Source organism: Macaca mulatta, chromosome 19 (genome assembly GCF_049350105.2).
Source record: "Macaca mulatta isolate MMU2019108-1 chromosome 19, T2T-MMU8v2.0, whole genome shotgun sequence".
Taxonomy (NCBI): Eukaryota; Metazoa; Chordata; class Mammalia; order Primates; family Cercopithecidae; genus Macaca; species Macaca mulatta.
In genome coordinates this window covers 55,820,304-55,842,385 of record NC_133424.1, presented here as the reverse complement: position 1 = coordinate 55,842,385, position 22,082 = coordinate 55,820,304, and the positions used below count along the sequence as shown (strand labels likewise).

Here is a 22,082-nt window from a genome sequence, read left to right as displayed (position 1 = left end):
CCGGGGGTGGTGGCAGTCACCTATAATCTCAGCTACTCGGGAGGCTGAGACAGGAGAATCACTTGAACCTGGGAGGTGGAGGTTGCAGTGAGCCGAGATCATGCCATTGCACGCCAGCCTGGGTGACGAGAGTGAAACTCCGTCTCACAACAACAACAACAAAAATAGCTTTATTGAGGTATAATTGGTATGCAAAAGACTGCACGTATTTGAGGTATACAGTGATGAGCTTTGACATATGTATTCACCTGTGAAACCATCACCACAACCAGGGTAATGGTGAAAAATCAGTTCTCTCCTTCATTGTGGTGGGAGTGTAAATTGGTGCAACTTTAATGTAGAGAAATTTGACATCTCTTCATGTAACCAGCACAAACGTTCTTTGGTTTACCAATCCCACTATCCCACTATTCTACTTCTCACACTTGTGGCAAATGATATAAGTGTGTACATTGCAGCATTGTCTGAAATATAAAATGATTAGAAAAATCTCAGTGTCCAATACCAGGATATGTACAGTCGTGTAACACTCATGGAATACATGGCCCCTGTTCTCAGTGCTTTATAAATAATAATTCACTTAATTTTCACAATAACTGGATGAGGTGGGTACTATAATTAGGTGCTTTTTTTTTTTTTTTTTTTTGAGATGGAGTCTTGCTCTGTCACCCAGGCTGGAGTGCAGTGGCGTGATCTTGGCTCACTGCAACTTCTGCCTCCCGGGTTCAAGCGATTCTCCTGCCTCAGCCTCCTGAGTACTGGGATTACAGGCATGCACCACCATGCCCGGCTAATTTTTGTATTTTTAGTAGAGAGGGGGTTTCACCATGTTGGTCACACTGATGTGATCCGCCCACCTCGGCCTCCCAAAGTGCTGGGATTATAGGCATCAGTCTCTGCGTCCAGCTGGCTCATTTTAAAGATGGGGAAGCTGGGGCACAGAGAGGTTAAGTAGCTTGTCTAAGATCACACAGCCAGCCAAGGCTGCACTGACACCCAGGCAGTCTGGCTAGGGAGCCTGTAGTCTTTTCTGCTGTGTTGCAATAGTCCAATTATGATTGTGCCATTGATGCAGCTATAAAAAAGAATGAAGAAGCTCTTTAGGGACTGACATAAAGTGATTTCCAAGGTGTAATGTAATGGGTAAAACAAAGTGTAAACCATCCATGTAAAAACAGAGAATGAATATGTGTGTGTGCACTTGTGTGTATATGTGTTATGTTTGTGTTGTGTGTTGCATGTGTGTATATATATCATCCATGTGTTATGTGTTGTATGTACATCTCCATTTATGCCTGTGTTCATGCATATGTGTGTGTACAATTGTGTGTGTTGTGTGCATGTGTATGTGTATAATTGTAGTGTGTGATGTGTATGTGTGCATATGTATATTTGCTTGTGTGCGAATATATATTTGTGTGATGTGTATGTGTGCATATGTATATTTGCTTGTGTGTGAATATATATTTGTGTGATGTGTATGTGTGCATATGTATATTTGCTTGTGTGTGAATATATATTTGTGTGTGTATGTGTGTCTATTTATGTTGTGTAGATGCGTATTTGTATAGGCACCAACTATTTCTGAATGGATTCCAAAAGCCATTGGTAGCTTGGTTGCCTCTTGGAAAGGGAATTCCCACGGGGCGGGGAAGGAGAGTTTTCATGGCTTATCTGTTGGCAGACTTTTAGAAACTTGAAATTGAAACATATGTTTAAAAAGGGGTACATATCATAAATCTATAGCTGGATGAATTTTCACAAACTGAATGCATCTATGCACCTACCACCCACATTTGTAAGGAGATCATGACCTACAGTACCCCCAAATTCTCCCTGTGCCCACTTCCTTTCACCCTCCCCGCAAAGGGGGACTATCCTGACTCGTAACAGCAGAGATGAATTTTGTACATTTTTTTTTTCTTTTTTTTTTGAGGCTGAGTCTCGCTCTGTCACCCAGGCTGGAGTGCAGTGGTGTGATATCAGCTGACTGCAACCTCCACCTCCGAGGTTCAAGTGATTCTCCCGCCTTAGCCTCCCGAGCAGCTGGAATTACAGGCACCCACCACCACTCCACCTAATTTTTCTATTTTTAGTAGATACAGGGTTTCATCATGTTGGCCAGGCTGGTCTCGAGTTCCTGGTCTCAAGTGGTCTGCCCGCCTCAGCCTCCCAAAGGTCTGAGATTACAGGTGTGAGCCACCGTGCCCAGTCAATTTTGTACATTTTGAACTTCATATAAATGGAATCATACTCCGTGTGAGTCTGGCTTCTTTTATGCAACATTATCATTATTATTTTTTTGAGGGTCTCACTCTGTTGCCCAGGCTGGAGTGCAGTGGCATAATCACAGCTCACTGCAGCCTCAACCTCCAATGCCCAAGTGGTTCCCCTACTTTAGCCTTCCAAGTAGCTGGGACTACAGGCACACACCACCACACCCGGCTAATTATTTTATTTTATTTTATTTATTTTATTTTATTTTTTTGAGACAGAGTCTAGCTCTGTTGCTCAGGCTGGAGTGTAGTGGTGCGATCTCGGCTCACCGTAACCTCTGCCTCCCAGGTTCAAGCGATTCTCCTGCCTCATCCCTTCTGAGTAGCTGGGATTACAGACACCCGTCACCACGCCCAGCTAGTTTTTGTATTTTTAGTAGAGATGGGGTTTCGCTGTGTTGGCCAGGCTGGTCTGGTACTCCTCATGATCTGCCTGCCTCAGCCTCCCAAAGTGCTGGGATTACAGGCGTGAGCCACCGCGGCTGGCCAATTATTTTATTTTTTATAGAGACGAGGTCTCACTTTGTTGCCCAGGCTGGTTTTGAACTCCTGAGCTCAAGCAGTTCTCCACCTTGGCCTCCCAAAGTGCTGGGATTATAGGCATTGAGTCACTGTGCCTGGCTTTATGAGGTTTATCCATGTTGTTGCATGGCATTCATTCTCATTGATGTATAGCATTCCACTGTGATTTATTTATTCATTCTAACTGTTGAGGGCATTTGGGTTGCTGCCGATCTCTGGCAATTACAAACAGTGCTGCTAGGAACATTCCCGAACAGGTCATTTAGAGAACATATGTATGCATTTCTGCTGGGTATGTAGGCCGGGACCTGAAGGGCAAGGTCATAAGGTATCCATATGTTTATGCTAAATACTGACAGTTTTTCACAATGGTTGTATATATTTACTGAATTTTGAACCGTGAGATTGTATTTCTCTTTCTATTTTTTTTGTAGAGATGGGGTCTCGTTATGTTGCCCAGGCTGGTCTTGAACTCCTGGACTCAAGTGAGTCTCCCATCTCGACCTCCCAAAGTGCTAGGATAACAGGGGTGAGCCACCTCGCCCAGCCAGCAGTGACATTTCTGAATAGGCGAGGTCATGTGCCCCTGAGTTTTCCAGAGGACTTGGCTGTAGAGAGCTGAGGTGGGGAGAGAGCCCCCTTGTGGCTGGAGAGGGAATGTGAGCACCTGTGTCCCTGTTTCCCCCATCCCAATGTATTCTCCACCGGGCTGGTCCTGCATTCTGATCCTTTGTGTATCTTGAAAGTACTGATACACTAGTTGTTTATTTTATTCTGTTTTATTTCAAACTTTAAAATTTTAACGTTTAAAATGGAAATAACTTACAGCATAAAAATTGAAGTATAAAGCTCAATGAATTTATGTACATATCTTTGTAACCACCACCTAGATCAGGATATAGAGCATTCCTGTCATATTAGAAAGTTCCTTTGTGCATTCTCACACTCAATAGCCTGCAGAGGTAACCACTTTCTCATTTCTGTCACCACAAGTTAGGTTTGCCTGTTCCTAATGCTTATATAAAATGCATATACAATTATGTCTAGTTTCTTTCTTTTCTTTTGGTGTCTGGCTTTCTTTTCTTTTCTTTTCTTTTCTTTCTTTTCTCTTCTTTTCTCTTTTCTTTTCTTTTCTTTTCTTTCTCTTTTTGATGGAGCCTTACTCTGTCGCCCAGGCTGGAGTGGAGTGGTGCAATCTTGGCTCACTGCAACCTCCACCTCCTGGGTTCAAGCAATTCTCCTGCCTCAGTCTTCCAAGTAGCTGGGACTACAGGTGCACACCACCATGCCCAGCTGTTTTTTTTTTTTTTTTTTTTTTTTTTTTTTGTATTTTTGTATTTTTAGTAGAGAGGGAGTTTCACCATATTGGTCAGGATGGTCTTGAACTTCTGACCTCTGGTGATCCACCTACCTTGGCCTCCCAAAGTGCTGGGATTACAGATGTGAGCCACCATGCCCGGCCTAGCTTCTTTTCTTTTCATTTTGTTTCTTTTCATTTTTTATTTTTTTGAGGCGGAGTGTCACTCTGTCACCCAGGTTGGAGTGCAGTGGCGCAATCTCAGCTCAATGTAACCTCCACTTCCTGGGTTCAAGTGATTCTCCTGCCTCAGCCTCCCAAGTAACTGGGACTACAGGCATGTGCCACCATGCTCGGCAAATATTTTTTTCTTTTTTTTTTCAGACGGAGTCTCACTCTGTCGCCAGGCTGGAGTGCAGTAGCGCTATCTCGGCTCACTGCAACTTCCGCCTCCCGGGTTCATGAGATTCTCCTGCCTTACCCTCCTGAATAGCTGGGACTACGGGCACGTGCTGCCATGGCCAGCTAATTTTCGTATTTTTAGTAGAGATGGGGTTTCACCGTGTTGGCCAGGGTGGTCTTGATCTCCTGACCTCGTTATCCACCTGCCTCGGCCTCCCAAAGTGCTGGGACTACAGGTGTGAGCCACTGCGCCCAGCCCTGCCCGGCTAATTTTTGCATTTTAGTAGAGACAGGTTTCATCATGTTGGCCAGGGTGGTTTCGAACTCCTGACCTGAAGTAATCCACCCACCTTGGCCTCCCAAAGTGCTGGGATAACAGGCATGAGCCACTGCGTCTGGCGGTGTCTAGCTGCTTCTTCTTTTTTTTTTCTTTTGAGACGGAGTTTTGCTCTTGTTGCCCAGGCTGGAGTGCAATGGCGTGATCTCGGCTCGCTGCAAATTCCACCTCCTGGTTTCAACTGATTCTCCTGCCTCAGGCTCTCAAGTAACTGGGATTACAAGCATGCGCCACCACGCCTGGCTAAATTTTGTATTTTTAGTAGAGACGGGGTTTCTCCATGTTGGTCAGGCTGGTCTTGAACTCCCGACCTCAGGTGATCTGTCCACCTTGGCCTCCCAAAGTGCTGGGATTACAGGCTTAAGCCACTGCGCCCGGCCACATTTTTATTTATTTTTTTTAGATGGAGTCTTGCTCTGTCACCCACTCAACATTATGTCATGATATTTGACCATGCTGTTGCATGTTGGTGCATGTTATTTTTTAAAATTGCTGTGTAGCATTCCATTTTATGACTCTACCACGTTTATTTATTCAAGTGTATTGTTGATGGACATTTGGGCTGTTTCTGATTTTTGGCTACTATGAATAGAGTTGCTAGAAGCAATCTTGTACATGGACATGCAATCAGTTTTCTTGAGTATATTCCCAGATGTGGAATTGCTGGGCCTTACGATATACATATGTCTAGCCTTAGTAGGTACCGTGAAACATTTTTTCCATTTTCATTCCATGATGTAGTTTTTGTTTGTTTGTTTGTTTTGCTTTTTGAGACAAGGTCTCATTCTGTCACCCAGGCTGGAGTGCAGTGGTGTGATCTCGACTCACTCCAACCTCTGCCTCCTGAACTCAAGCAATTCTCATGCCTCAGCCTCCTGAGTAGCTGGGATTATGGGTGCCTGCCACTACACAAAGCTAAGTTTTGTATTTTTAGTAGAGATGGGATTTTTGCCATGTTGCCTAGGCTGGTCTCAAACTCCTGAGCTCAGGTGATCCACCTGCCTTGGCCTTCCAAAGTCCTGGGATTACAGGCGTGAGTCACCCTGCCCGGCCAATTTTGGTCTTCTAAAGAAAGTCATTTTGCCTATAATCCCAGCTACACAGGAGGCTGAGGCAGGAGAATCACGTGGAGACAGAGGTTGCAGCGAGCCAAGATCGTGCCTCTGCACTCCAGGCTGGGTGACAGAGTGAGACTCTGAAAGAAAAAAAAAAAAGTCATTTGTCTTGAGACATGCCCAGAAAATGAAACACTGCATTTAAAGTTTGTTTTGAACAAAGTTTCTATCTCCTTATCTTGTTTATAAAGTTACCAGGCAACGTACTGTTGTCTTAGTTCACATTTCTTAGATTTCCAGGGATGGAAATTGAACGTCTTTTCCAGTCTTCTAGTACACTAGATCATTTATAGGTAGTGCCTTTGTCTAAAGGTCATTGTCCACTGGGGGCACTGCCGCACAGGCACCCTTCACAGAATTCTGCTGTAAGGTACATCTTCACAGAGACCTGCTGGCTGATGAGGGTGTCTGCGGCTGTGCACTGCTGTATCAGGGCCCCATCTCTCTTCCCTTAGGATAACTTTTATTTTTATTTAATGAATTTTTATTATTTATTTATTTTGTTTTGAGACAGAGTCTCGCTCTGTCACCCAGGCTGGAGTGCAGTGGCATGATCTCAGCTCACTGCAACCTCTGCCTCCTGCGTTCAAGCGATTCTCCTGCCTCAGCCTCCCAAGTAGCTGGGATTACAGGCGCCTGCCACAATGCCTGGCTAATTTTTTTTTTTTTTTTTTGTATTTTTAGTAGAGACGGGGTTTCTGCATGTTGCCCAGGTTGGTCTCAAACTCCTGATCTCAAGTGATCCTCACGCCTCAGCCTCCCAAAGTGCTGGGATTACAGGAGTGAGCCACGCGCCCACCCGTGGGCTTTGGTTCTTACTCTGACTGAAGTGGAGAGTCATTGTAGGGTTTTGATAGAGAGAAAGTTTATTTTATTTTTCATTTCTTCATTTCTTTATTATTTTGTTTTTGAGACAGGGTCTTGCTGTGTTGCTCAGGCTGGAGTGTGCAATCGTAGCTCAGTGCAGTTTTGAACTCCTGGGTTCAGGCGATTCTTCTGCCTCAGCCACTTGAGGCAGGGACTTCTAGCTGGGACTACAAGTGTGCACCACCATGCCTGGCTAAGACAGAGGGTTTAGGCTTACTTTAAAACAGAATCACTGTGGCTGCTATGTCGAGAACAGAATGGGATTGTGGGAAGGGGAAGGTTGAAGCATAGAGACTCTTGGCTGTTGCAATAATCCAGATGGGAAACGGTGGCAGCTTGGACTGGAGAAGAAGCAGTGGAGGTTATGAGACATGGTCAGATGCTAGAGGTATTTTGAAGGCAGAATCAACAGGATATGCTAAAGCATCGGATATAGGATAGGATAGGGAGATCAAGAATAACTCCAATGTTGTGGTCTGAGTAGCACACATAAAATTCTTATTATGAACTGTTTCAGAAATATATCTAAGTACACAAAAATCTTTTTTTTTTTTTTTGTTGAGAAGGAGTTTCACTCTCATTGCCCAGGCTGGAGTGTAGTGGCACGATCTTGACTCACTGCAACCTCTGCCTCCCGGGCCCAAGTGAGTCTCCTGCCTCAGCCTCTGGAGTAGCTGGGATTGCAGGCGCCTGCCATCAGGCCTGGTTAATTTTTTTGTATTTTTTAAATTAGAGATGGGGTTTCACCATGTAGGTCAGACTTGTCTCGAACTCCTGACCTCAGGTGATCCACCCACCTCTGCCTCGCGAAGTGCTGGGATTACAGGCATGAGCCACCACGTCCGGCCAGACAAAAGTCTTATAGTGAACCCCATGTAGCTGTCAACCAGCTTCCATAATGATGGCCTCGAAATGATGACCATTTTCATTTCATCTATGCCTCTCCCTACTCTCTATTCCATATTGTATTGAAGTAAATCTTGGACATTATTTCATTTTATTTGTAAATCCTTCTGTGTGTGTGTATATATATATATACACATATATTCTTTTTTTTTTTTTGAGACGGAATCTCACTCTGTTGCCCAAGCTGTAGTGCAATGTTGCGATCTCAGCTCACTGCAACCTCTGCCTCCCGGATTCAAGCAATTCTACTGCCTCAGCTTCCTGAGTAGCTGGGATTTCAGGCACGCGTCACCACACCTGGCTAATTTTTGTATTTTTAGTAGAGATGGGGTTTCACCATGTTGGTGAGGCTGATCTTGAACTCCTGACCTAAAGTGATTTGCCTGCCTTGGCCCCCGAAAATGCTGGGATTACAGATGTGAGCCACGATGCCCAGCCATTCTGTGTGTGTGTATATATATATTACAGTATATATCTATATTTTTTATATATATATATAGTTTTAAAAAGATGAGCCTTCCCCGACCTTTCTTTTTTTTTTGAGATGGAGTCTTGCTCTGTTCCCCAGGCTGGAGTGCAATGGTGCGATCTCAGCTCACTGCAACCTCTGCCTCCCAGATTCAAGCAATTCTACTGCCTCAGCTTCCTGAGTAGCTGGGATTTCAGGCACGCGTCACCATGCCTGGCTAATTTTTGTATTTTTAGTGGAGATGGGGTTTCGCCATGTTGGCCAGGCAGCTGTTGAACTCCTGACCTCAAGTGATCCACCCGCCTAGGCCTCCCGAAGTGCTGGGATTATAGGCATGAGCCACTGCATCCAGCTGAGCCTCCCCCTTTTAAAAAATAAATATGCCACATTCTGTGAAGATAAAGTTGCAAGAAAATAAAAAATAAAATAAAATAAGCATGTCACAAAATCATCATATTAATGGTTGACTTTCTTGCAAAGACCACCAGAGAAACCCACTGATCATGCAAAGTAGAGTTTATGAGGCCAGTTGCAGCAAGGAAGAACAAAGTTTGGTGGTGTCTCAACAGTGTCACAAAGGGGAAAATGATGTAAGGGTATTTGATGTAATTCTTTAAAGGAAGGAACTGACTAAAATTGGGCAAAGGGTTAGGTGTGGTGGCTCATGCCTGTAATCCCAGCACTTTAGGAGGCTGAGGCAGGCGGGTCACCTGAGGTCAGGAAAGAACCTGGGAGGTGGAGGTTGCAGTGAGCCGAGATCAAGCCACTGCACTCCAGCCTGGGCGATGGAGCGAGACTCCATCTCAAAATGAAATGAAATGAAATGAAACGAAATACTATGAGACAATAGTTTAGAACTGGTGAACACAACAGAATGGAGGTCTTGAGACAAGTCTTGAGAAGCAAACTATTGCCTAATAAGTGAGATTTTTGCCCAGGTGAACCATATGTTGAGAGGAGAGCTATTTGCCCAGGGGAGCAAATTGTTTGCCTAGACAATTATTTTATTTTCTTATTTTCCTGAAGCAAACAATGAGTTCTTTAATGTTTTATAGTCTTATCCTTCCAGGCAAGACTTTTTTGAAAGTCAAACAGACAGGTAAGTCATGTTGAAATACATGATCTCAGTTCTCGTATCTAATAGAATGTAAGATACCTACCTCATTAAATAATCAATGAATGCATTTTTTAGCTGTATCATAAAAGTATTATTTTATATCTGATTATTCTAGCCAGGATCCAAGCGAAGTCTACAAATTGCATTTGATTTTGTGTTTTTAAGTCCCTCGTAAACTATAGCTTCCCTTACTTTTTTTTCTTCTTCTCTCAAGTTTGTGTTTGGACAAAGTTAGGTCATTGTCTTGCAGTTTCCACAATCTGGATTTTGCTAGTTCCAGCCTCATAGGCATTTAACATGCTCTTTCCTCCTCGAAGTTCCTTTCAATTTGGTAGTTAGAACTGATACAGGCTGAGTGCAGTGGCTCACGCCTGTAATCCCAGAAATTTGAGAGGCCAAGGTGGGAGGATCGCTTAAGCCCAGGAGTTTGAGCACAGCCTGAGTAACATGGTGACACTCTGTTTCTACAAAATTAAAAAAAAAAAAAAATTAGCCAGGTCTGGTGGTGTGTGCCTGGAGGCCCAGCTACCCAGGGAGCCTGAGATGGGAGGATTGCTTGAGCCCAGGAAGTAGAGGCTACAGTGAGCTGTGTTTGTGCCACTGCACTTCAGCCTGGGTGACAGAGCAAGACCCTGTCTCAAAACAAAACAAAAACAAACAACAACAACAACAACAAAACTGATGCAGGATGGCAGGCCCCCAAATTGACGCTTAGGCTGGGAGCGTTCTTAGCTTTGACCAGGAAAGAATTCAAGGGCAAGCCCTGGGTATTAGGCAATAATCTTCTATTGAATGGTACTGCTCCTTGCTGAGCAGGGATAACTCATTGGCAGTGTGCCCAGAGTTGGCAACCTGTGAACCCTTGGCAACTACATTTATACTCTCTTATAGCCACTTCAATTATATGCAAATTAGGGAGTGGATTAATGCAAATTAAGGAGTGAGTTATTTAAGAAGTTTCCAGGAAAAGGGCAGCAACTTCCAGATCATTGCCATGGAAATGCGTGGTAACTTCTGGGTCATTGCCATGGTGTTTATAAACTGTCATGGTGCTGGTGGGAGTGTCTTGCGCTAATGAGCATTGAGGGCAGCTAGGGTCGCTTTTGCTGTCACCTGCTGGTTTTGTCCACTTTCTTCACATTATCCTGTCTGGACTAGATCCTGTTTTAGTCAGCAGGGTTGTGACCAGAAAACAAGTCTTGTCGATCTCAACTACTGATCTGAACTATTCAGCTTCTAAAAATGTAGCAAACAGCAATTTAGTGGGTCTCCCACTGCAATTTTGTCTTCCTTCAGCCTATTCTCAACAGCAGCTAGAGGGATCCTTGGACAAGAGAAGTCAAAACATCATATCATGCCCTGACATAAACTAACTTTTTCCTTTTTCTTTTTTCTTTTCTTTTCCTTTTCTCTTCTCTTCTCTTTCTTTTCCCCTCCCTCCCTCCCCACTACCCCTCCCTCCCTTCCTCCCTTCCTTCTTTCCTTCCTTCCTTCCTTCCTTCCTTCCTTCCTTCCTTCCTTCCTTCCTTCCTTCCTTCCTTCCTTCCTTCCTTCCTTCCTTTCTCTCTCTCTCTCTCTCCCCCTTAATCTCTCTGTCTGTCTTTATTTTTTAAACAGGGTCTCACTCTGTCACCCAGGCAGAGTGCAGTGGTGTGATCAAAGCTTACTGCAGCCTCAACCTCCCAGGCTCGAGCGATCCTCCTGCCTCAGCCTCCTCAGTAGCTGAGACCACAGGAGCATGCCACCATGCCCGGCTAATTTTTAAAAATTTTTTGTAGAAATGGGGATCTTGCTATGTTGCCTAGGCTGGTCTCAAACTCTTGGACACAAGCTATCCTCCCACTTTGGCCTCCCAGAGTGCTGGGATTACAGGCATGAGCCACCACACCTAGCCTGACCTAAACTCTCTAAGAGCTTCCAAATTCACCTGGCATAAAAGCCAGAGTCAGTGCAGTTGCCTGTGAGCTCTCCGAGATCTGTTTTCCCGGTTACTTCTGACCACATCTCCTGAGAGGCTCTTCCTCATTTCCTCTGCTCCTGTCACTCCTGTTTTTGGGATCTCATGCAGGTGCCCACCCATAATACATGCGTTCCACTTTTTCTATATCCCTGCCAACACCTGTATGCTGGAAACTACACAACAACGCTGAAAGAAATTTCACACTGTGAAATAATACTGTGTCTTCTTCCCCATTCATACCGTATATCTTTTCATTTATTTCAGCACTGTTGTTGAAGAAGACACAGTATTATTAATGTTACTGGAAAAAGGGGTCTTGATCCAGACTCCAAGAGAGAATTTTTGGATCTCATGCAAGAAAGAATTCGAGGTGAGTCACAGAGTACAGTGGAAAGAGAGAGTTTATTGAAAGCTCATCAGTTACAGGGTAGGGTGGCCTCAGAAAGCAAGAGAAAGAATGCACTTTTTTTTTTTTTTTTTTAAAAAAAACAGAGTTTCACTCCTGTTGCCCAGGATAGAGTGCAATGGCACCATCTTCACTTACCGCAACCTCTGCCTCCCAGGGTCAAGTGATTCTCCTGCCTTAGCCTCTCGAGTAGCTGGGATTACAGGCATGCGCCACCATGCCCAGCTAATTTTGTATTTTTAGTAGAGACCGGGTTTCTCCATGTTGGTCAGGCTGGTCTTGAACTCCCGACCTCTGGTGGCCTACCTGCCTCAGCCTCCCAAAGTGCTGGGATTACAGGTGTGAGCCACCCCACCCGGCCACACTGTCCTTTTTTTTTTTTTTTTTGAGATGGAGTCTCACTCTGTTGCCCAGGCTGGAGTGCAGTGGCCCAATCTCCGCTCACTGCAAGCTCCACCTCCCGGGTTCACACCATTCTCCTGCCTCAGCCTCCCCTGTAGCTGGGACTACAGGTGCCCGCCACTGCACCCGGTTAATTTTTTATATTTTTAGTAGAGACGGGGGTTTCACCATGTTAGCCATGATGGTCTCGATCTCCTGACATCGTGATCCGCCCGCCTCGGCCTCCCAAAGTGCTGGGATTACAGACGTGAGTCACCGCGCCCGGCCCGCAGTGTCCTTTTTAAAAAGACTCTTCTTATACAGGGGTCTTATCTATATAAAAGCTAAATTAAGTTATGTCTATGTGTGGGTGGGCTGACAGCATGACAAAATTTATTATTTTGCTGATTTAAGGAAAATTATCTGCCAGGTGCGGTGGCTCATGCCTATAATCCTAGCACTTTGGGAGGCCAAGGTGGGAGGATCGCTTGAGCCCAGGAGTTTAAGACCAGCCTGGGCAACAGAGTGCGGTCCCGTCTGTATAAAAAATATAAAAATTAGCGAGGTGTGATGGCTCTTGCCTGTAGTCCCAGCTGCTGGCGGGTGGGGGTGGGAGATGGGAGGATTGCTTGAGCCGGGGAGGCGGAAGTTGCGTTGAACTGAGATCATGCCACTGCACTCCAGCCTGGGTGACAGAGCGAGACCCCATCTCCAAAAGTAAAATAAAATAAAATAAAATAAATAAATAAATAAAAGTTTTTCTTGGGTTTTTGGTGTGTAAGTACATCAAAGCATGACTCTATCTTGAAAGTGTATATTGTTATGTGATACTGGGACATCTGGACATTCTTCTGTCACAGGAGTTTGTCCTTGCAGGCATTAATAAACTGCTTCTTTAGCTGTAAACATCTTATGACCATGGGTTGTGATTGGCAAGGAGCGTACCTGGCTAGTTTTACGATGGAGTTGATTTTAAAATGGTGTAGGCCAGGCGTGGTGGCTCACGCCTGTAATCCCAGCATTTTGGGAGTTCTAGGCGGGTGGATCACGAGGTCAGGAGATTGAGACCATCCTGGCTAACATGGTGAAACCCTGTCTCTATCAAAAATACAAAAAATTAGCCAGACATGGTGGCGGGTACCTGTAGTCCCAGCTACTCAGGAGGCTGAGGCAGGAGAATAGCGTGAACCCGGGAGGCGGAGCGTGTAGGATCGTGCCACTGCACTCCAGCCTGGGCGACTGAGACTGAGCGAGCGAGACTCCATCTCAAAAAAAAAAAAAAAAAAAAAAAAAAAATGATGTCACTCTGGCTCTCCTATGCTCCTGTTTTGCTAACATTAAGATGTCAATTCTCAAACAATCCCAATCAAAATCCCTGCAGAATTTTTGTAGTAATTGACAAGATGATTCTAAAATTCACCTGGAAATGCTAACGACTTAGAAAACCAGTGACAACAACAAACAAACAAAAAACAATAAAAAACTTGGCTAAACAAGAAGAAAGTTGGAACACTAATGCTACCTGATTTTAAGACATCATGAAGCAATAGTAACCAAGCTAGTGTGGTATTGGTGGGTGTAAAAATTGACTATAGGACAATGTTTGCCTTTGGTTGGGCGGTTTTTTTGTTTTTGTGTTTTTTTGGTGTGGGGAATACGGTTACACTATGTTGCCTGGGCTGGAGTGCAGTGGTGTGATCTTGGCTCACTGCAACCTCCACCTCATGGGTTCAAGTGATTCTCGTGCCTCAGCCTCCCAAGTAGCCAGGATTACAGGCGCCTGCCACCACAGCAGGCTAATTTTTGTATTTTTAGTAGAGATGGGATTTCACCATGTTGGCCAGGATGGTTTCGAATTCCTGACCTCAAGTGATCCGCCTGCCTCCAGCCTCCCAAAGTGCTGGGATTACAGGCATGAGCCACCATGCCTGGCCCAAATTTTTTTTAGATATAATACTAAAAGCATACTTCATAAAGTTGATAAATTGGACTTTGTTAAATTAAAAACCCATGCTCTGCCGGGTGCGGTGGCTCACGCCTATAATCCCAGCGTTTTGGGAGGCCAAGGCGGGCAGATTGCTGAGCTCGAGAGTTCAAGACCAGCCTGGACAACACAGTGAAACCCCATCTCTACTAAAATGCAAAAAATTAGCTGGGTATGGTAGCGTGCACCTGTAGTCCCAGCTACTCGGGAGGTGGAGGGAGGAGAATTGCTTGAACCCGAGAGGCAGGGGTTGCAGTGAGCCGAGATCGTGCCACCGCACTTCAGCCTGGGCGACAGAGTTAGACTCTGTCTCAAAAAACAAAAACAAAAACAAACAAACAAAAAATCCCAAAAAGCCCATGGTCTGTGAAAGAGACTAAGAGAAGGAAAGGACAAGGCAGAGTAGAAGAAAATATTTTCAAATGATATACCTAATAAGGAATTTGCATTTGTAATATATGAAACATACTCAAAACTCAATAATAAAATAAACATCACAATAAAAAAATGAGCCACCCATTTGAAGACACATTTTATATCACTTAGATCTGTGCTGTACAATATAGTAGCTGCTATATCATATAGTAGCCACATGTGGATACTGAATGCTTAAAATGTAACAAGTCCAAATTAAGATGTATCATGATTGTGAAATACACACCACATTTTGAAGCCTTAGTATAAAAAAGAATGTAAGATATCTCATTAAAATTTTGTATTGATTACATGTTTAATGGTAATATTTTGGATACACCATTCAGTTAAATAAAATACATCTCTATTGCTATAATTTTGCCATTTCAAGAATATTATATACATGGATTCATATAGTACATATATGACCTTCGAGATGGACTTTTTTCCACTCAGCATAATGCCACTGAGATCCATCCAAGTTTCTGTGTGTAGAAATAGTTTGTTTCTTTCTACTGTGGAGTTTAACATTCACCTACTGTAAGACATTTTGGTTGTTCTCATTTTGGGCTAATTACAAATAAAGCTGCTAAGAACAAGCACGTACATGATTTTTGTGTGGACTTAAGTTTCCATTTCTCGTGGATAAACGCTCAGCAGTATGACTGCTGGGTAGATGGTAAGTGTGTGTTTAGTTTTTAAATAAATGGCCAAACTGTTTTCCAGAGTGGGTGTACCATTTCACATTCTTACAGCAATATATGAGAGATCTAGCTTCTCCATTCCTCTCCAGAATTTGGCATTGTCACTCTTTCCTTTTCTTCCTCCTTCCTTCCCTCTCCCTCTCCCTCTCCCTCCCTCCCTCTCTCTCTCTTTTCTTTTCTCTTTTCTTTTCTTTTCTTCCTTTCTCTCTCTCTCTGAGACAGGGTCATGCTCTATCATCTGGGGAGGAGGAGTGTAGTGGCGTGACCTCAGCAAACTGCCCACCTCTCTGGGTCAAGCCATCCTCTTGTCTCAGCCTCCCAAATAGCTGTGACTACATACAGGCACGCGCTACCACGCCCAGTTAATTTTTGTATTTTTTGTAGAGACAGGGTTTCACTATGTTGCCCAGGCTGGTCTCAAACTCCTGAGCTCAAGTAATCCACTCACTTTGGCCTCCCAAAGGGCTGGGACTATAGGTGTGGGCCACTGCACCTGGCCCTCAGTTAAAATTTGATTTTCGTGTGCTTCTTCTTCCTCTTTAGGGAGATGTAGCAAACTGACATGATGGGGACGGGCTACCTAAGGACAAAGATAAGAAATTAGCTACAGTAGTGCTTAAACTGCAAAAGAGTGGTATAAATCAAAGCAAATGATTGAGGTGAGTCTTAATTATTTTAGTTTCTTTTGCTAAGATTTAGGACAAATCCAGGAAAAAGCAAAACAAAACCACAGGAACATCTGTGATCTGTGCTTTTTCCAAAGAGGGTTTGGGGACTTCAATTTGTTTTTGTTTTTGTTTTTTTTTTGAGACAAAGTTTCACTTTTGTTGCCCAGGCTGGAGTGCAGTGGCATGATCTCGGCTCACTGCAACCTCTGCTTCCCGGGTTCAAGCAGTTCTCCTGCCTTAGCCTACTGAGTAGCTGGGGTTACAGGCGTCCGCCACCATGCCCAGCAAATTTTTTATATTTTTAGTAGAGACACGGTTTCACCATGTTGGCCAGGCTGGTCTTGAGCTCCTGACCTCAGGTGATCCACCTGCCTTGGCCTCCCAAAGTGCTATGATTATGGGTGTGAGCCACCACACCTGGCCTGGGGACTTCAATATTTAAAGTGGGGAAAGGAGTGGGCAATAGGGGAAAGAGGAAAGAAAAAAAGGAGGAGAGTGAATATAAAGGGAAAGTGGTTACATTCTTTTGAGGCTTTGATCAGCTTTCACTGAATCCACATTTTACATGTGACAGGAGAGGGTAGAGGAATAGTCAACTATGCAATCGTCTTGCCCTCTGTGAATTTGCTTTTTTTTTTTTTGAGATGGAGTTTTGCTCTTGTCACCCAGGCTGGAGTGCAATGGCCTGATCTCGGCTCACTGCAATCTTCGCCTTCTGGGTTCAAGTGATTCTCCACCTCAGCCTCCTGAATAGCTGGGATTACAGGCATCTGCCACCACACCTGGCTAATTTTTGTATTTTTAGTAGAGATGGGGTTTTACCATGTTGGCCAGGCTGGTCTCAAACTCCTGACCTCGTGATCTGCCCGCCTTGGCCTCCCAAAGTGTTGGGATTTCAGGCGCCTGGCCAGATTTGCATTTTTAAATAAAATAAACTAAACATCTGGTGGAGGAAAGACTGAAATAGGCGTTTGTCTCAGGTGAGCAGAGGGAGGACTTCTGGTCCTGTCTTGTTCAGTACCTGTGAAGATAGCTGTTAATTACATTGTCAGGGTGAAACTCAACAGAAATGTTTTAGGGTAAAGATCTTGGGGCCTACAAGGAATTTCCTTGTGGCCAAATTGTTAGCAAGGCCTGCTGGGGAGGTGTGTAGCCTGCTGTCTTTGCATCTATATATTTAGGAACAAAATAGGCAGTTTGGTGTGACTCCATTCCCAAGCCTGACTTTCCCTTTATCATAGTGAGTTTGGTGTCGCAAGATTTTTTTTTTTCCTTTCTCACTGGGTAGAACCAGAGAACTTTCTAGAAAGAACTTGGTTGGAATATATATATACTATGGCCAAACTCCCCAGTCTTTTGGGAGGGGAACAAGGGTTTGTAATAAAAGTCTCTTCTCCCACCTCCGGTGCCGTTTACTGTGTGTCAGGTAAATCTTAGTAAAGCTTTTTTTTTTTTTTTTTTTTTTTTTTTTTAAGAAGAAAATATCTGTCTCCCCTTTACCCTCCCCACCTTTTACTTTGCTCTATACACCTCTGATATCATTTGGGTTTTTTACAATAAGATAAGATAGAGTTTATATATTTTTGAGTAATAATAAGCATGAGCATTCTCCAAAAATCTCTGTCCCCCAAGTGGTCACAGGTCCCCATTCATCATACCATAATGAGTCCTTCCCTCCTCCCAAGTCCACTGAAGAGTCATTAAGTCAGCCCCAGGGAAGGGAAGGAATGATGGAGAGCAGGCAAGGGATAGACAGGACACAGAGAAATGGGGCCCACTGTAATGAGAGAATTTGTCCTTTGTTTTGATACAGGATCTCACTCTGTCATCCAGTCTGAAGTGCAGAGACATGATCATGGCTCACTGTAGCCTCAACCTCCTGAGCTCAAGTGCAGACAAAAAATAAAACGATAAACCACTCCCGCCCCCCAACCATCTGAATGGACCCCTCCTCTCAGCCAGAGCTTTCCAAAGTTAACCTGAAAAACTGGTTCAGGCCATGCTGTGGTAAAGGAGAGTTGGCCATGCCTCATTATACCCTCCTCCCTTTTGGATTTTGGGAAACGCTGACCAGCATGAACGTCAACATAGACCTTAAGTCTGATAAACATTTACAATGTATTCTCTCTGAAGCCTGCGACTTGGTGGCTTCATTTGTGTGATAAAACTTTGGTTTCCACGATCCCTTATCATTCTAACCCGGACATTCCTTTCTATTGATTCCAGGTCTTTAGATAATAACTCTTTTAACCTATTGACAATCAGAAAATTTTTGAATCTACCTGTAACCTGGAAGTTTCCTCCACTTGGAGTTGTCCTGCCTTTCTGGACTGAAACAATGTACATCTTACATGTATTTGATTGCCTCATGTTTTCCTAAAAGGTATAAAACTAGGCTGTGCCCTGACCACCTTAGGCATGTTTTCAGGGTCTCCTGAGTGCTGTATCACACACCGTGGTCACTCACATTTGGTTCCGAATAAATCTTTTCAAATATTTTACAGAGTTTGACTCTTTTGGTGGACATAAGTGATCATCCCACTTCAAACTCCCAAGTACCTGGGACTACAGGCAAGCGCCACCATGCCAGGCCAATTTTTGGATTATATTTTTTTGTAGAGATGTGGTCTCATTAGGTTGCCCAGGCTGGTCTCAAACCCCTGGGCTCATGCAATCCTCCCTCCTCTGCCTCTCAAAGTGCTGGGATTACAGGTATGAGCCACTACCGAAGGCCCATAATTGGAGAATTTGGAGTCCGATTTTTCTCATTTAGCCATACCTCCTAGGGAAATTTTAGGACCCCAGAACAGCAGCCTTAAGATTGGGCTGGGAGTGCTCTGGAGAAGGCTAAAGCTAGTTACTGCTCCAGCTAGCAAGAGGAGTTAGCATATTAGAGTGAAAGGAAAATCAGACTTTACGTCAAAATACCTAACTTCATGCCTTGGCTCTGGCCATAGCTAAATGTAAGAAACTCACTGAAGTTTTCCAGATCTTAGATTCTCTATCTGGAGAATGTGTGGTTTGGAGAAGATGAATTTTAAAGGCTCTTTCAGCACTAAAATTCCACTTCTAGTGTTGAAACATACACAAATCACAGCAGAAATGTTTATTAGTAATGCCTACTGCATACAAAAATTATAGCAGAAATTGTATTAAAAATGTCAAATACATTCATAGTATCTCTCTGTTCTCCCTCAAATTCCCACCTATTCCTCAACTTGTTGAAGCTCAATGGTAAGAAGGCTCCCAGTCAAAAAAGATGTCCTCAGACCCAGGCCCAGAACTGCCTTTTTAGGAAAAGTGAATAATTGATGGCAGCAGCAATGGCAACGGTAGCTGTAACCCCCCAAACAGGAATGGGAAGACAGGTGGCCCCATTTTCAGTCTTTCGAGGTTGAGTGAGAAGCTGACGTGGGCACACTTCCCTCACAAACATGGGTCCTACTGCTAAGATTCCAGACATCAGCCTGCAGCCAATCGTGGCTGTACAGCCTTTGACCTCCACAGACGACTCAATGCCACCTATGGAACAAAGAAGGATGGGGAGAGACAGAGATGTTTTAGGACATCAGAGGAGAATCCAGTCCCCCCTCATCCCTGGAGAGCTTAGTGTCAGAATCTCTTGGGATCCACTCAAATGGTCTTCCAGCCTCTGAAACTATCAGATGTTCATTTCAGTTTACCTCCAGTGATCTCAAGTGTTCCTTGATAGCATCGAGTTGTACCATTGGGACAGAGAAGAGAAGGAGCATTGAAACAGGTCCCCAAAGCCACACAGGTTGGGCAATGGAGGGTTGTTGACATGGTGGAAGCTGGAGGGAAACGAGAGAGACAGTTAAGGGCAGGTCCTGCCTCCAGAGGTCTTGCTCCTTGCTGCCTTGTCTTCCCCAAGATTTTCCTGCAGATGCCACTCTAATCAAGGCCCATTACTGCAGCCTCCCCATCCTTCCCCAGCTGGTGCTTTCTGCTGTGAAATCTCCATCAATCTGACTTCCAACCTCTGCGGAGGTGTGAAGATACAGAGATAAAAAGGACATAGTTCCTGTCATCTAGCATCTCTGTCTAGGAGAAAGACATGTGAGTAATCAACTCAGTAGCTGCTGTGTTCAAGGTATAATGACAAAGGAATAGAGGAATATCCAACTACCTAAAAGAATTTGGTAAATATTTTCAAAGAGCTGATACCTGAGTTGACATGGAGGATGAACAGGGGTTAGCTATGTGAAAATGGGGTGGGGAGGGGTAGTAAGGGACAGCAAGGGCAAAGGTCAGGTGGTATGAGCCATCTGGGTGGATTCAGGGAATTGTGAGAAGTTGCAGGGCTGATACTCAGCTTGCAGGCCCAGCTATTTCTTTGAGCTAATTTTTTTTTTTTTTTTTTTTTAATGGCCAACATCCATTTTGATTGGCCAGTGCCATCTACATTGTTAAGCATTTTGAGTATTAGCCCCAGAAACACACAGTAAATGAGAGAGGGAAGAGAGGGAAATGAAGCTGAAAAGACAGGCAGGGCCAAGTTACTATAGGCCATGTTAATTGGGGAACTGAGCTGTTCTCATGCAGCAATGGGAAACCAATACTTGTTAGACGGATAAAACCACCCTGCTCAGAAACCTACACCGATGCTTATTGCTTTTTTCTTTTTTTAGATGGAGTCTTGCTCTCTCTCCCAGGCTGAAGTGCAGTGGCACACTATTGGCTCACTGCAACCTTTGCCTCCTGGGTTCAAGCAATTCTCCTGCCTCAGCCTCCCGAGTGGCTGGGATTACAGGTGTGTGCCACCAGGCCAAGCTAATTTTTGTATTTTTAATAGAGGCAGGGTTTCACCATGTTGGCCAGGCTGTCTTGAATCCCTGACCTCAGGCAATCCACCTCACCCGGCCTGTCTTATTGCTTAATAAACACAAAACCCAGTTTATACTCCAGCCTTCACTGGTGTCTCTCTGCTCTGAGCAGTGTTTAGATCCCAGTGAACAATTCAGAAAAATAAAATTACTTGAACTGTGAGATACTTTGGGGTATGGGCCACTTAGGCTAAGCCAAGTCAGAATGCAAAGGGAGGCCATGTACACGCTCTTTATGGAGTTTCTCTTAGTACCTATCTCTCCCACTTCCAGGGTACCTGTGGTCTCACTGAACTCCCAAAACTGAGACAGGCTGTCTTTGTCATTACAGAAGGAATCCTCGCAGTAGTTACTGTAGGAGATCACAATCAGGCCGGGGTGTGGAGAGTGCTGGACAATTGTTATGGCCTCCTCCCCATCTGGGATGCAGCCCTTCATGGCCAAAATGGCTGTCTCAGTCCCTGTTATGTGACAGGAAGGAGGGGAAATGGATGGTGGCCCTCAGGATTGGCCTGGACGAAGGGAACAAGCATTAACATGGACATAATCCACCTCCCTCCTACCCAGCCCAACTGCCCCATCTCATTTCACCTGCTTTAATCATTAGTACGGTTTCCTGGCAAAGTGCCCCTTTGTCACAAATCTCAACTTCCTCTGTGGTCCAGTTAAACATATTGGCTGGATCCGCTTCCACAGTCATGGCCAGACCCTTTTGACAATACAGTTCTAGGCCCGCTGGGGAGAAAACGAGAAGAGGGTAAGCACTTCTCCATGGGCCAAGGCGGCTCCTTTTTCATCATCAGTCCACCCTCTGTGACACACTGCTCTCCCCTACGTCCCCTATACGCACAGGTCAGGAGGGAGGGTCCTAGGACCAGGAGGATCAGCAAATACTGGATACGAGGGGTTCCCATGGCTTCTTCTGGAGAGGTTTGGGAGGAGCTGGTCTGGATCTGTGAATTTGATGGAGAGAAAGCAACTAACTTTTCAGTCAGAGCGCATGAGATCAAATCTAGGTCCTGGCAAGTACTGACTTCAGGGTGGGGTGTTTTAATCTGCGTTTTTTTTTTTTTTTTTTTTTGAGATGGAGTCTTGCACTGTCGCCTAGGCTGGAGTGCAGTGGCGCAATCTCCGCTCACTGCCTCTGTTCCCGGGTTCAAGCGATTCTCCAGCTTCAGCCTCCCGAGTAGCCAGGATTACAGGTGCCCGCCACCACACCCGGTGAATTTTTTGTATTTTTAGTAGAGATGGGGTTTCACCATACTGGTCAGGCTGGTCTTGAACTCCTGACCTCAGGTGATCCGCCCGCCTCGGCCTCCCAAAGTGCTGGGATTCCAGGCATGAGCCCCCGCGCCCGGCCTCACAGTGGGGTTTATGGTGTATATGACCACGACCTCTGAAGTCGTTCTGTCC

At 44.7% G+C, this 22,082-nt stretch overlaps 1 protein-coding gene and 1 long non-coding RNA gene across 2 annotated transcripts in view; one reads left to right on the top strand and one right to left on the bottom strand.

Moving 5' to 3' along the window:
- Positions 1-18,324, top strand: part of LOC144337564 (uncharacterized) — a 37,668-nt gene extending 19,344 nt beyond the window's left edge. The window contains exons 2-4 of the long non-coding RNA XR_013410772.1: positions 11,533-11,638; positions 15,701-15,816; positions 17,639-18,324. This is a non-coding gene — a long non-coding RNA (uncharacterized LOC144337564). The remainder of the gene's footprint in view (positions 1-11,532; positions 11,639-15,700; positions 15,817-17,638) is intronic.
- Positions 18,325-19,116: 792 nt separating this feature from the next.
- TEX101 (testis expressed 101) lies at positions 19,117-21,624 on the bottom strand. The gene is given in 6 exon segments (XM_015124151.3): positions 19,117-19,170; positions 19,172-19,347; positions 19,509-19,637; positions 20,948-21,130; positions 21,261-21,404; positions 21,520-21,624. Coding segments are annotated over 6 exon segments (750 nt in total). The 5' UTR covers positions 21,584-21,624.
- Positions 21,625-22,082: the final 458 nt, after the last annotated feature.